The sequence below is a fragment of the Myotis yumanensis genome, unplaced genomic scaffold, assembly GCF_028538775.1.
Source record: "Myotis yumanensis isolate MYYU_CA2020_CCGP unplaced genomic scaffold, mMyoYum1.0.hap1 SCAF_4, whole genome shotgun sequence".
In the NCBI taxonomy this organism is placed as follows: domain Eukaryota; kingdom Metazoa; phylum Chordata; class Mammalia; order Chiroptera; family Vespertilionidae; genus Myotis; species Myotis yumanensis.
The window spans coordinates 53,058,264-53,073,552 of record NW_027223755.1 but is presented as its reverse complement, the minus strand read 5'-3'; the positions used below and the strand labels follow the sequence as shown (position 1 = coordinate 53,073,552).

The 15,289-nt window shown below is 39.3% G+C and overlaps 1 protein-coding gene across 2 annotated transcripts in view; it reads right to left on the bottom strand.

The window, feature by feature from the left end:
- Positions 1-15,289, bottom strand: part of SLF1 (SMC5-SMC6 complex localization factor 1) — a 66,246-nt gene that overhangs the window by 35,967 nt on the left and 14,990 nt on the right. For both annotated transcript variants that reach the window (XM_070412339.1, XM_070412338.1), the window contains exons 5-10: positions 13,393-13,555; positions 8,299-8,442; positions 3,404-3,544; positions 2,686-2,832; positions 1,506-1,628; positions 343-396 (exon numbers count right to left, since the gene is read on the bottom strand). In XM_070412339.1, the coding sequence (XP_070268440.1) occupies positions 343-396; positions 1,506-1,628; positions 2,686-2,832; positions 3,404-3,544; positions 8,299-8,442; positions 13,393-13,555 (772 nt within the window). The remainder of the gene's footprint in view (positions 1-342; positions 397-1,505; positions 1,629-2,685; positions 2,833-3,403; positions 3,545-8,298; positions 8,443-13,392; positions 13,556-15,289) is intronic.

Here is a 15,289-nt window from a genome sequence, read left to right as displayed (position 1 = left end):
GATTTTACTACAATATAAAAATTTTTGAGGCTTTGACAGACAGTATTTTTAATTAGGAAAACTACATTTAAAATTTAATAGGGGCCCTGAAGTCATCTCAATACACCCAGGTGTGGGTTTGGCACATAAAGAATCTACCAATGAATTTATAAGTAAGTGGAACAACAAATAGACGTTTCTCTCTCTGTCCCCACCCCACTTCCTCTCTCTTTCTCAAATTAATAAATGAAAAGAAGGAAGCTTTGTGGGCAGACAATACATTCCTTTACATCAAAACACTAAAAATAACAAAACATAAAGCCTCACTTTTTCCCCATCACCACCCTACTGCAAGCCCCTTACCTCCACATTGTATACTGGTTGTTTATCTATCTTAATGCAGCTGTATCTGATAGCCTACAAAATATCAATCATATAATTAAAATTTAACATTTCTTTGGTCAAAAAATACATTTCAGTTTACAAACTTCAGCCAAACTTACAAAACAAATTTTGATACTCATTTTTGCTCAGGCTAGGGACGTCTTATCATTTTAGGTAACGGTACTCTGATGAATATGAACATTCTCTATTTTCTCCTTCTAAATTAAAATAACTTAAAAGGCAAAGTCATATTTACTTTGAAGATCTGGAGAGGTCTACTGTCCTCACTATTTTAATAATTAGAGATATGAATAGGGAAACATTTTATATAAGGGTCCATAGAAGAAAAATATGCAGTCATGTTTTCTATAAAGTCACATATATACCTTCCTCTATTATAAAATACCTACAATTATATATTTGTTTAAAATATTAAACTAGAAAAATATCTTCCACAAACATAAAAAAGATAATATCCTAATTATATGAAAAGCTAAAAAATTTACCAAACCATAATTTTTCTTGAGCTTATCAGATAGCAGAGGCCTCTTAGTGCAATCAGCTAAACTAAAATATGAAGAAAGACAGGAGCCTCCAAGGAAACGGGACATGAGCACTAATTTCTCTGAAACACAGCATGGTAGAAAGAGAAGGCCTCCATTAAAGAGGGTAAGAAAGTTTCAGCTAAAATTTCCACCACGAGCTAAAGGTCAAGTGAGGGCTGCATGAAGACAGTAGAACCCCTGGGAATCAAAGACATAAGGGGAGTTAGCACTCAATGGAAGTATTTTCTCCATGGATCTCATCAAGGGCACATGGAAGAAAAAGGAGACAGGATGGGAGACTAAAGAAACCTTCCCTAGGCCTGGGCAAGGTGAACAGCAGTTGCTATGAGAAAGGCAGCAAACCATATTACATATAATTTATCTGTAATCATGGAGGTATTAGCAGAGAATTCAACATATTTACTAAGTGGCCAAATAATTACTGTTCATAACAAATTAATGAATTAAGAAAAGTATTTTAAGAAACATTAAACATAATGAGCCATTTATTATTTTTATTACTATAATAATTATTATTGTTTTGGTTATGTTAGAGAACAGGAAACGATACAAAATCTTTAATATGCCAAGTTCTACCTGAGTTCTATATATGTGCTTCCTTAAGGCATTTTTTATTTCAACAATATCCATATTTGTCCTGATATCCTTGGTTTTTGATTCTTTGGCATGATCAGCAAAAACAGAAATCTTCCTTTGTTTCTGCATACATGGAAAAGTACATTAGACAGTGTACTATAGATAGTGTCAACACAAGTGATTAGTATCACAATGGACAATATAATGCAAGAGCACATCCATGCAGTGTTAACCACAGCAAGTATCCTTCCAATCATATTATATAAAGGTTATGCAATGAAAAAAAAAGTTTTAAAAAAACAAACAGTTTGATTTGGAAAGTTTTACCTGATACTTACATATGTATTTTCTTAAGGTATTTTTCATTTTAGCCTGTCCCAAATCTTTCCTAGAACCTCTCTTGTGTTTCTTTGTTGCCATGCTCACGAAAAATATGATCCATTATTTATTTACCTTTATCATTCTCTAAAGAACCTCCTGAATATATGTATACAAATTTAAATCTACAATAAAAGCATAATATGCTAATTAGACTGGACATCCTTCCGAATGACCTTCCAGACAAAGCCGGGGCTGTGAGGGAAGCCTGGGTCCCAGGTGCCAGAGGGAAGCCGGCTTGCTGCTGGTAGCCAGGGGAAGGAAGGCCTACTTTTGCACTAATTTCGTGCATTGGGCCTCCAGTTGTAAAATAAAGTTATAATCTAGAAAAATTAACTCAAGAAGGATCCTGTTTTAAAGACAAGCTATCTTATTAAAATGGTCTATATTATACTAGAAAAGAGAACAATAAAAACTAAACTTTAGATCAGAATGTGTTAACCAAACTACATACACATGGAGTCTTAAGGTACTTTTCATTTTAACAATTTTAGCCTCTTTTTCCAGAACATTTGTTTCTTTTTTCTTTTTTGTTACATTCAGGCAAAACAAAGTGTATATGAATATCCTGATTATTAACTAAAATTTGTGTATATGTAAAAATACTTTCATTGTGAACCAAAGTTAACCATAACATTATGTATATCACATCAGATTAACTGAAGAAGGATTTCCTGTAAGATGTGCAGGTTAATATTTAACACAGCAAGCAATCATAAAAATCAGACTATATATGTCTACGTTACACTAGGGAAGAGCCAGAAAAAATGAAAACTGTTTAGCTTAGCTCACAAAGTTTTACCTGATCTCTATATGTATGTTCTCTTAAGGTACTTTTAATTTTATCATGTTGGACGTCCTTCCTGGAATCTCTCTCTTTTTCTTTTTTGGCTTTTTTCCTCCAAGTATAAATCCTTTGAATTTCTTCATCCTTTTTCTTAATTCCCTTCTACATGTATTTAGACAACAATTAAACAAATCTTAATATGAATATGTTATAAAATCCAAATAAATTTAAGATGAGTCTGACTTATAACAAAATAATACATTTTAAAATTAATTATATATAAATACAACAGGAAAACTCATCCACTGGAGGGGGTATACCATAAGAAACATATTTTAGAAAACAGTTGGGTATTGCTGAGTACAATTGAACATGCAGTCCTTATTCCCAACATAGGAATTCTACTCCTAGGAATATATCCTAAGCTATAGAAACTCTTAAACATGTATACACCAAGAGTCATGGAAGAAAATGTTCAGACTGCTCATGGCAGAAATGTTCAAAATTGCAAAAATCAACCAATTAATCAAACATCAACAAAAAGAAACCCAGCAAAAAAGCAAGTCTCAGAAAACTATAAATAACATAAACTTTAGATTCTTTAAAAACTGTACACAAATGCTTTATAAAAACTTTTGTACATATAATTAAAAACAATTTCATAAATAACATATATGGCAAATTTAGAAAACAGCTGTAAAATAGAAATTATTTTTAATTTGAAAGATCTTACCTGATTTCTGTATATGTGCCTTCCTAAGGCATTTCTTGTTTTAATAAATTTCAAATCTTTATTGGACTCTCTGAATTTTTCTTTTTTGTGATGTTCAGTGAAAAGAGAACTAACATTAACATCTTCATCATGCATTTTTTCCTGCATATTTATAAAAATATTTTAGTTACTGTTGATTAACCATGACCTCAAAAAGCAAAGCAAGTCACAACTGAAAAACCCACTCAAAAAGATAGGTTTTGGTGTCATCTCCCTCCAGGGAGCATGTCCCTGACTTCCCTCTCAGGCCTACCTTATACTCTAAGGGTCCCCATGAGACTTATTGCAACCAGGGAAGCAATAAGCAGCAGCAGCTTGTCCCCAGCTGACCCCCCGAACCTGTCTTCAAGGCCCCCTTTTCTCTGACTTTTCCATGAGCCAAAGCAGCCCTGCCCAGGCTCATTTCTTTCCTATAACACTTCTAGTGAACCAAAGCAGCCCTGCCTAGGCTCTCTCCTATTGATTCTTCTATCCCAAGACCTTCCTTGTTTCATTATCCCAGCTTTAATAAACATGCTCTCAAAATAAAACAATTTAAAAAGGTTTTGTAAAACATACATATGAGATTAAAGAGCCTTGTGAATTATATTACATCATAGTTATACTAAGATAAAGCAGAAAAATATAGGTTTTCAGTTTATAAAAGTTTACATGGTGTTTACATACATATTTAATTAGGTACTTGCATTTTATTAACTTAATCTTTCTGGGAATCTCTGCACTTTTTTCCTATTTGTCAGTCAAAAGTGAATATGGTTATCTTCATTATTTTATTTTTCCAAATGTTTGTAAAAATAATTTAGGCTGTAGATCAAATAGAATCTTGCCATTACTAGGCATATAAAATGAAACATCTCAAGAAAATCATATTAAAGAACATAGGTATAATAACATTAAACAGAATAAGGTGTATCACAAACCATATTGTTTTTTTATTTTATTAAGACATTATTTTAGCCCTGGCTAGCATTGCTCAATGGTTGAACGTGGACCCAGGTGGTCATGGTTTGATTCCTCATCAGGGAAACATGCCCGAGTTGAGGGCTCGGTCCCCAGTAGGAGGCGTGCAGGAGGCAGCCGATCGATGTTTCTATCTCTATCCCTCTCCCTTCCTCCCTCTAAAATCAATAAAAAAAAATTGTAAAATAGCCTCAAAAAGTCTCTTATTAGGACATGTTCATGTAGTTAATCACAGAAAGTAGTAGTCTTCTAAGTCACATGAATATCAATTATACTTTGGAAAGCCATAAAAAATTGCAAGAACATTTTAAGCTCTTAGAAAGTTTTACCTAATTTCTCCATATATAATTTTGTAAGATATTATTCATTTATGAAGTTTCAAATTGTTCCTAGAATTCTCTTTATAAAATTTTGAATAGGTGCAGTAAAAATAATTTTTCATTTTTTTCCTAGTCACATTTAAAAACATTTAACTTTAGACTAATAATAATTACTAGGCTAATTAATGATTTGGCAAATCAACTAAAGAGTCTGTTTTATAAAACAGTATGAAATTGAACTAATCATGCCTTTTTTTGGTTGTTGCTATTTGAAAATTCTTGAGACATATATCTATATCTATCTGTCTCAATATATATATATTTATCTAAATACACACACACACACACACACACATATATATTAGAGGCCTGGTGCACAAGATTTGTGCACTGGGAGGGGGGGGGAGGGTGGTGGTGGTGGGAAGGTCCCTCAGCCCAGCCTGCGCCCTCGCACAGTCCAGGACCCCTCGGGGGATGTCCGCCTGCTGGACGGACATTCCCCGGGGATCTGGCCTAAGTCAGCAGTCAGACATCCCTCTCGCAGTCCAGGGCTTTCGCAGTCCAGGACCCCTTGCTCCTTACCGCCTGCCTGCAGTGGAGGCGGGAGAGGCTCCCGCCACTGCCACTGTGCTAGCACAGCTTCTGGCTGAGCGGTGCTCCCCTTGTGGGCGTGCACTGACCACCAGGGGGAAGCTCCTGCATTGAGTGTCTGCCCCCTGGTGGTCAGTGCGCATCATAGCAACTGGTAGTTGTGCCGTTCAGTCGATTTGCATATTACGGTTTTATTATATAGGACTAGAGGCCTGGTGCACAAAAATTTGTGCACTGGCAGGGGAGGGGGGGTTGGGGGGGTGTCCCTCAGCCCCACTTGTGCCCTCTCACAGTCTGGGACCCCTCTGGAGATAACCACCTGCTGGCTTAGGCCCGCTCCCCAGGTGGCAGATGGCAAGCCCGATCCCTCGGTGCCTGCCCCACCTCCCCGGGTCGCGCACACGGCAGGGCCAATCCGGGGGTTGGGGCGCTGCCCCAGGTCAGGTCGCACATGGGCCGCCCTGGGTCGGGTCGCACACGGGACGCCCAGGCGAGCCGGCCGATCGCTGCTGCCCCGCCCGGCCACCCCGGGTCGGGTCGCACATGGGATGCCTGGATGGTGGCCGGGCGGGCTGGCGATCGCTGCTCTACCGCCCAGCCATCCTGGGTCGGGTCACACACGAATGTCCGCCGCGCCGGGTGGAAGATAGCAGGCCCGAATGGCAGCAGGGCAGGCGGGATGGCGCTGTCCCGCCCTACCTACAGTATGCAAATTAGCCGCCATCTTTGTTGGCGGTTAATTTGCATATCACACTGATTAGCCAATGGGAGGCATAGCGAAGGTACAGTCAATTACCATGTTTGTCTATTATTAGATAGGATGTGCTGTCATATCTACACTAATAAAAGAGAAACATGGTAATTAGTGTACGACCGCTACCCTTCCCATTGGCTAATCAGCATATCCTTATGCAAATTAACTGTCAGCCAAAATGGCGGCCGGCAGCCAGGCAGCTGGAAGCGAACATGAGGATTGCTTGCTCCAGGGACTGCAGACTCCAACGTTCCCCGCCTGACTTGCCCGCCTCTGAGCTGGCAGTTTGAAACATTCTAACAAATATAGGCCCGGGATCTCAGAGCTGGAGTTATACATTGTTTCGATTATAGAACCGAAACAAACCAGATACCTGCTCTCAGAGCTAGAGCCAGAGCTAAAGCTGGCCCAGAATAAAAAAAGAAAAAAAAAGAAAAAAGGAGCGGTTGGGAGCTTCAGTCAATTGCTAGCCTGAAAGCAGCCCTCAGCCCCTCACCCAGACTGGCCAGGCCCCCTTCTTTCTCCCCCCGCCCCCAAGTGCACAAATTTTTGTGCACTGGGCCTCTAGTATATATATATGTGTGTGTGTGTGTGTGTGTGTGCATATCCCCCTGTCAAGCGGAGCCGCGAGGACTCCCAGCACTGGGATCAGCAGAGCCGCGAGGCCTCCTGGACCCTGGAGCAGCGTGACAGGGGGCAGTGCCCAAACCCCCTGATCGCCCTGCGGCTCTGTAACAGGGGGCGGGGCCACAACCTCCCTATCTGCCCTGCTCTGTTCGTGACAGGGGAAGGTGCCCCAACCCCCTGATCGGCCCTGCTCTGTGCCTGATGGGGGGAGCTCCCCAACCCCCTGATCGGCCCTGCTCTGTGTGTGACAAGGTGCGGTGCCCCAACCCCCCCATGGGCCCTGTTCTGTGTGTGACAGGGTGGAGCTGCAACCTCCCCATCGGCCCTGCCCTGAGTGTGAGAGGTGGGAGTGCCCCAACCCCGATCCGCCCCGCTGTGTTTGTGACAGGGGGTGGCACTGCAACCTCCCCATCGACCCTGCCTTGACTGTGACAGGGGGCGCCCAAACCCCCTAATCGGCCCTACCCTGAGCGTGACTGAGGGTGGCATCGCAACCTCCTGATCCGCCCTGCTCTGTGCATGACAGGGGGGATCTCCCCAACCCCCTGATCGGCCCTGTTCTGTGGGTGACAGGGGAGAGCTCCCAACACCCTGATCGGCCCTGCTCTGTGTGTGACAGGGTATGGAGCCCCAACTCCCCTGATGGGCCCTGCTCTGAGCGTGACAGGGGGCAGCGCCCCAACCCCCTGATCGGCCGGCTCTGTATGTGACAGGTGTGGCGCCACAATCCCGATCTGCCCTGCTCTGTGCATGACAGGGGGTGGCGCCGCAACCTTCCCATCGACCCTGCCTTGAGTGTGACAGGGGGCGGCGCCCCAACCCCCCAATCAGCCCTAACCTGAGCGTGACTGAGGATGGCATCGCAACCTCCTGATCCGCCCTGCTCTGTGCATGACAGGGGGCGGCGCCCCAACTCCCCAATTGGCCCTGCTCTGAGCCCGACCGGGGGCTGCGGGGCAGGAACCTAGGGATTGTGCCTGCCCTCTGCCACCAGGAGCGGGCCTAAGCCAGCAGGTCGTTATCTCTCGAGGGGTCCCAGACTGTGAGAGGGCACAAGTGGGGCTGAGGGATACCCCCACCCCCACCCCAGCCAGTGCACAAATTTATGTGCACCTGGCCTCTAGTTATATATATATGCTGTTTTAAGGTTCATTTTCTTTGCTTTAAGTTCCAAGTCCTTCCTATTTTTTGTTTTCTTTTTTAACCAAAATAAAATTCATTTGTGTCATTTAAAAAATTTTGTTCTATATGCAGTAACATACTTGAATTTAGACAATAAATTATGAACATATATATTGCTGACAAAAATCCTTTACGAGACACGTTATATTAAACATAGAGAGGAGTTCTAAGTAATTACCATGTGTTGAGATTACACTATGTATTAGTAACTATGTCTCTATATACATATAGGCATTATTTCAATTAGAATCTCAAAACAGACATAAGGTAATATCCTAATATGCTCAAATCATAGACTTTAAAACACTGGGTTCAAATACCAAATGTGATTCCAATACCCATGTTATTTCTACCACATATTACCTCTCAAACAATTTTATAAGATCCAGAAATGTACATTATTTTAGCCAATAAAGTTTTACCTGGATTCTACATATGGTCTCTCTGACGGAATCTTTCATTTCAAGAAAATCCACATCTTTCCTGAAATCTTTGTTTTTTTCTTGATTGCTATGTTTAGTACAAACAGAATTGGTTTGGGAATCTTCATCATTTTGAATTTCTTTCTGTATGTATGTAAAAATGGTTTAGGCAATCAACTAAGTATAATTTCAACATAACTGTACTTCTTATGGTATTCAACTTTATCTACAATTGCAAAATACTTTGATAGCCAAACAAGTCGATAAAATGCTCTCTCCCAAATTAAAGATTATTAAACCCTAGTGAATTCTTTCAGGGAAATAGCATTACAACAAAGGTTGTGAATAATAAAGTGATTTCTGTGTATTTCAACAAAAGCTAGTGCCTTGTTGCTCTAGTAGCAATGCTTTTTACAACTAATCATTGACAAAACTATTTTATCTAGTCTCTGTTCATATCTACATCAAAATTTTTCAGATTATAGATTACATCTCACAGTATTTTTCAGTTTTTTACTGATAAGACTTCTTATTTGCAAGAATATCACACACAGAGAGGAAAAGAGGCTGAGTAATGGCTGAATTCACAGCTCTGATTTGATTTGAATAGCAATGAACAATTAGCTTCACCCAACTCTATTTCAAACATATTTCTCTTGCCAAGAAATCCAAACTGATTCACAAACCACCTACCACTAATTTAAATAATACTTGCATATACATAATTCTATAAGTTTGGTAGAATAAAAAGGTGGAAGTAAAGATGAGTTCATGACAATTCCCAAAATGTATTTATGAAAAGACATTCAGAGATTCACTATCTTTACACAAAGAGTATAGAAAACCACTGTCCTCCTAGGGAATAATTATGATATAAGCCAAAGTGTGGTAAGGCTTATGGTGTGATCTTTGGTTCCCTTTCACTTGTACAAAGCTTCCTATGTGGACACCAGGGCCCTTTAGCAGGGTATCAATCCTGCAGAGAATGTATCCGAGAGTAGCTGACTAAATTTCTTCAATTATTCAGAAAAGTGAAATTGAAAACTAAGAAAAATGAAAACATTTAATCCTTCCAAATCCTAGCATCAAGAAAATAATTACTCTGTATGTACAAAGAACAATTTCTGTTGTGGACAACTTGAAGTGAAATCAAAGTTGTAGACGAAAAGCTTGACATCAAAATGGAATTAACTATTTTCTCCTCAGAAGTGATCATAAAATGCCTTTCTTATTTGGACTGAATGATAATGAACTCCTAGCTATCTATGCCAGAACTTATAAAACAATGTATTCTGAAAACAAAAATAAGTTAGAGATTATTTACATTTTTAGTTGATAAACTATTGCTTCCCTCCGAATCTGAATCTGAATGTTTTCAGATTACTGCAAAGACGACTGTGGGTTAAAACATACTACAAATTACACTTTAATCATTTCTTTCCATGGAAAATAAAAATTCAGATACTTTTACTAATCTATGTAGTTAAGAATGACTTTCATTCTGTTGAAAGTTAATTCTACCTTTAAACTGTTCAGACAGATAAATCAGGGTGCTTCTGGCTGCAACAGAAAACCGACTCAAACTAATAAACATGGAAATGTACTACCTCACAGAATGGCAATGTGGTCTTAGCACTAAGGTTTCAGGGTTGGTTAATCCAGCAACTCAAGTATCTCAACAAGGGTCCAGATTCTGTCTCTATACTTCTCTATCTATACAGTTAGTTTTATCCCAAGGCTACTTTTCCTCATAGTCAAAGAATGACTGCTAGTGGTAACATTTAGGTTACATTTTTCCATCTTCACATCTTGTAGGAACAGGCTGCCAGTGGCTCTCTTTTCAGAATGAAGAATAAACTTCCCAGAAACTCTTCTACACCTCTTTTCATGTTCCATGGATCAGAACTGGTTCAAATGGCCATTCCTAATCCAATCACTTTCAAGGGCAATAAAATTGTTTATAGTTCAAGCAGGTCCATCCCTTGAGCTAAAGTCAAAGTTCCACTCTACAATGCTGCTATTCAGTAAGGAAAAGATCTATAATAATAAAAATGTAATATGCTAATTAGACTGGACATCCTTCCGGACGAAGCCGGGATTGCAGCTGTAGGATCGAGGCAGACGCAGCGGCTGCGAGGGAGGGATGCAAGCAGCTGCCACGGCTTCAAAGGCCTACTCTTGCACAAATTCCATGCATCGAGCCTGTAGTAATTATATAATAATATATTTCATCTACTGTTGGAAGACTCAAAGTTTTTTCAAATGTTATGTTTGTTAACTTAACAGAGAAAAAATGAGAACTCATGTGCCAGGCTTTATGCAAGATGATTCAGATATAACTACGGAAAGGATAGGTATCATCCTTGATGACATGGTACTTTCGGTTTAGATGGGGAAATAGATATTAGCTAAATAATCAGGCAATTAATTAATTATGATTATAGTGAATAGTATAAAGCAAAATAATTCTTAAGAATACATAATAAGTGAACCTAACTTAATATGGTGATCAAGAGGATTCTTTGAAGAGGCAACATTATCACCAGAACCTGAATGACGAGCACAGGGAGTGAAAGGGTAGTGGGAAGAACCTTGCCAGTCAAAGAATGTATCTTTTGAGAAGACACTGAGTTAGAAAATAGCTTGGCCTATTAAAAAATTGGGAGGAGACCATTTTATTACAGTAGAGCAAGCATAGAAAAAAGTGAAGCAGGATATAGTTTAAAAGGTAAGAGTGACAGGAATCCTATGGGAACTTGTAAGCCATGTAGAGGTTTAGAACTTTATCCTAAGACAATGAGAAGCCATTGGATGGTTTATTTATTTTTTTGTTAATCCTCACCCGAGGATATTTTTCCACTGATTATTAGGGAGAATGGATGAGAGAGGGAAAGACAGAAACATTAATGTAAGAGAGACATATCTATTGGTTGCCTCCTGGATGAGCCCCACCAGGGCCCAGGCTAGGGAGGAGTCTGCAACCAAGGTACGTGCCCTTGACCAGAATCAAACCTGGGACCCTTTGGTCCACAAGCCGACACTCTATCCACTGAGCCAAACTGCTAGGGCCCTTGGATGGTTTAAATAGGAGAGTGACAGGATCAGAATTGTTTTAGAAAGAATATTTTGGCTGTTCCTTCTGAATGAAATAGCATGGACTAGAGAAAGAAAAGATAAGAGTAATTAGGAAATTAGCAAGAGCATAAAAGTAACAGGAAGACTAATTAGGAGTTTACTCCAGGAGCACAGGGTAAAGAGGATAAACTAAATAGCATCTATCTATCTATCTATCTATCTATCTATCTATCTATATATATATATATAAAAGGATAAGTGTCCATCCGTCTGACCAGTAGTTAGGACGCACACTGACCACCAGGGAGCAGACAATCACCGCAGGAGCTGCCATGATGTGCACTGGCCATTTAGAAATAAACGGCACCACGGATCTGGCGCTGACAAATCAACACTTGGCTTCCCCCAAGTGGGACACAGGCCCCGACACCACCCCGGAGCAACACCCCACCAAATCTCAGTCAATGCTGCCAAGACCCCATAGCCCATAGCCCAGCCCAGCCTGGAAACAGTCATGGGGGGCTCCAAATAATGATGTCACGTAGCAACACCCGGCTTCCTCTCCCTAGCGACTAGCCTCCTTGGAGTTTCTTCAGCCCAGGAACACGACTTGCTTTATAGGCAGGTGCAAACATTTTATACTTTAACCAAATGTCTGTGAAGCGTTTTCCCATGCCTCATCTCATTTGATCCTCACAGAAGTCCTGGAGTAGGTAGATAGGAGACTTGGTAGAATCCTATTTTCTTTTCATTAGCCAGAAAACGGAGATTTAGAAAGTTTAGAAACTTGACCTGACTGAAAAGAAGAAATGGTGGAACTTGAAAACGACTTCAGGTTTTCTCACTGCGCAGAATATAGTCAAACACTGCTACAGTTAAATATTTTACCCTTTGTTCTCCCTGTATGATCTACAATAATAATCTGCTTCGTGTTGATATTTACTGCTGTGTTGGTGACAATTACCTGAAAGAAAAATTGGGGTGCTTCACTGGGCTGGAAAAAGTTTAGCTAAATCAGAAAGCAGGTCTAATTAAGCAAGTTTATTCTATGTATATATATAAAAGGCTAAGCTGACTTGCGCATACACAATACATATAAAGCTCTTGCTGGTGCCAATCGCACGCATGTGTTTCGATCTGTCATTGTCGATCGTGAATTTGGTTGACACTATTATATTATAGAGAAAGGGCAAACAGTGATAATAAAATATTTCTTCTAATTAATTTCCTTTCAATGTGCATGAATCCGTGCACCAGGACACTAGTATTAGTATAAAAGGAGAAACATAGATTGCTTGAAGAGGTATTTGAAATAAAATCAATAAAACTTGGTAATAGACAACTGGGGAATAAGGGAAAGGAAGGTTTTAGGGTGATTCCCAGATCTCTAACATAAATTATTGAACACTTAGGTTATCTATTGAGATGAGAAACACCGAAGAAGGAGCCAGTTTTTCCTGGAATATCAAGGTTCAGTTTTTAGACATATAAGGTTTCTCTTCTATCTTAAGTGACCCCTCTTTAAGATTCTTCTTCGTTTAATTCCAGAAGGTTTCTTCCATTTGAACTACTTAAGGAGTAGTATTTGTACAGGAAGAGGGAGATAGAAGAATAGAACAGAAAAATATTTCTAAATCCTTAGAAGTAGCTCCCTTTTTTTCCAAATGGTACAAAATAACCCCAAAATTCTCATATGATACTATAGTCCACTGTTATTTTATTTATACCTACATTAAAACACTTAAAATTATTTTGTAGTAAACATCACTAAAGCACTTGAAAACAAAAGTAGAAACTCAAAATAGACAATTTTAAATTTAATAAGCAAGTTTCTGTTGAAATTATCAAAAGTATTCTTGAATACTTAAATAACTGAGAGCAACTGCCTTAAAATATGTCATTTTAATTACCTTTCATCATTATATTTTCAAAATTCAGAACATAATTTTACTATGTATCACTATATCATTATTTTATTTAAAAAATTTTTTGAAAATGTCTATTATTTATTTTACTTACCTCTAACAGAAAATCCCCTAGATACTGAATTGGATAAAATGGACCCTTAAAGTTATCTTTTTCTTGCTCAGCCTTGATTCTTGCATTACTGGCAATTACATGAGTTATTCCAGTTGGTGAACTTTTTGGTAAAATAACATTTGCTTTTCCAGCCTCCAAAACTCTAAATAAAAATGTAAACAGTTTAGAAAGTATTTTTTAAATAAATATATTCAGTCAAATTATCTAAATCAATAACTTCCTTAGAGTAGCAGTGCAATTTCTGAAAGGAGTTATATTCTTTTGGGGTATTTGAGTGCCATGAAGGATAATTATTGCAATGATTATAAGTTGCTCAAGCAAATGTTTAAGAAACTGGGCTATTCATTCTACTTATCAATTTCTTGATATGGGAGAAATTAAAAACCAAGAATATTAAATTCACTTAAGGAAAAGTTACCTTAATAAGCCAAAGAAATAATGAAAGAAGTCTAAGGAACTAGCTACTTCAGAAGGCAACATACCTCCAAGAAAATCATTCTGAACCACACACACACACACAACACACACACACACAATGGAACTAGTTGCCAACTTTCTTCTAATAATTAGGCTTTGAAAGCTACAAGAGAACACTGCCACCACCTAACAATGAGAAAAAGCCAAATAAGCTACAAAAATTATAATTTTTCCTGAACCTGAGAACTAAGGTAACAAGCCAATCAAGAAACTGAATTTCCATAGATTAATAAGCAGGTTTGTGAAGAGACCGGACACCCGAACTATTTCACTTTGCCAGAGCACAGGAGAAAAGTTATTAACATAGAAGTTGGTAAGAATCAAGAAATTTTTAAAAATTTAAGGCCAAGTGAAGGTAGCATGACAGTTTAGTATAACTAGGAGGCCCTGGCCCTCTTACTTGCAAACCTCTTTGCCACAGACCTCCATTGAGTATTCATGGAAGAGTGTTGGAGCAGGTAACAAAGGAAGCCCCTACTGGTAGCACAGATGGGCCATCTGGATCTGGCTGCCACCAAGTAATAGACATAAAACCAGATCCACTTCCCTGGATCCTTCTCTCATATAAGCAAAAGCCTTAAGCTATTTGGGTAAGGTAAGAAAGTTTTCTATCTTCAGAATTCAGGAAAGGTGCACTGCTTGTGTTGGAAGAGGAAATAAAACCCACCTGCCTCTGTGGAGGGATAGAAAAACCTGCTGTGCAGTCCCAAAACAGATTCACTGTTTCTGTTTGAGGGACAGAAGCAAAAGCCATCTGTCCCTGGAAGAGGGGCAGGAATGCCACTAGGGCTTAGGATCCTGCACCAATACAAACTAGAGATCTAATACTGGGTAATGGTTAAAAATTCTTTCTTGCCAAAGGCCCTGCCCATAGGTAGCAGGCAAGAGTATGGCTACCTGGGGGACCGAGACACAAACACTGAGAAAGTACCAACCAGGAACTAAGAACACAAAGAATGCTTAAGAATAGAGCTATCCAGCAGAACTGACAATGCACACTTCCTTAACCCCACCCCATAAATGAGCAACAAAGCAGGAGACAAACAGTATGAAGAGAGAGTCCTTTCAGGGGTCCTTTTAAGAGTTCAGTCAGTAGTACAGGCACTACCAAAAGCTGAGAGTGAAGAAAACTAATTAAAATCTTTCTAGAACCCCAGGCTCCACACTAAGCCCAAAGAAACTGTAGCCCATTGCAGCAGTAAATTGAAATAATGCATTGAGGGTGAGTGACTATAGCATTAACAAAACCCCAAAACAAGCTCAACCACCCCTAACCAACTCGATCACCCCTACTAACTGTCTTATAGAAGAGGTAGAACATGTTTTAGGATATAAATATTATTTACCTCTTTTGTATGTGATGTCTATGCATACAATAAAAAAATACAAGACATACACG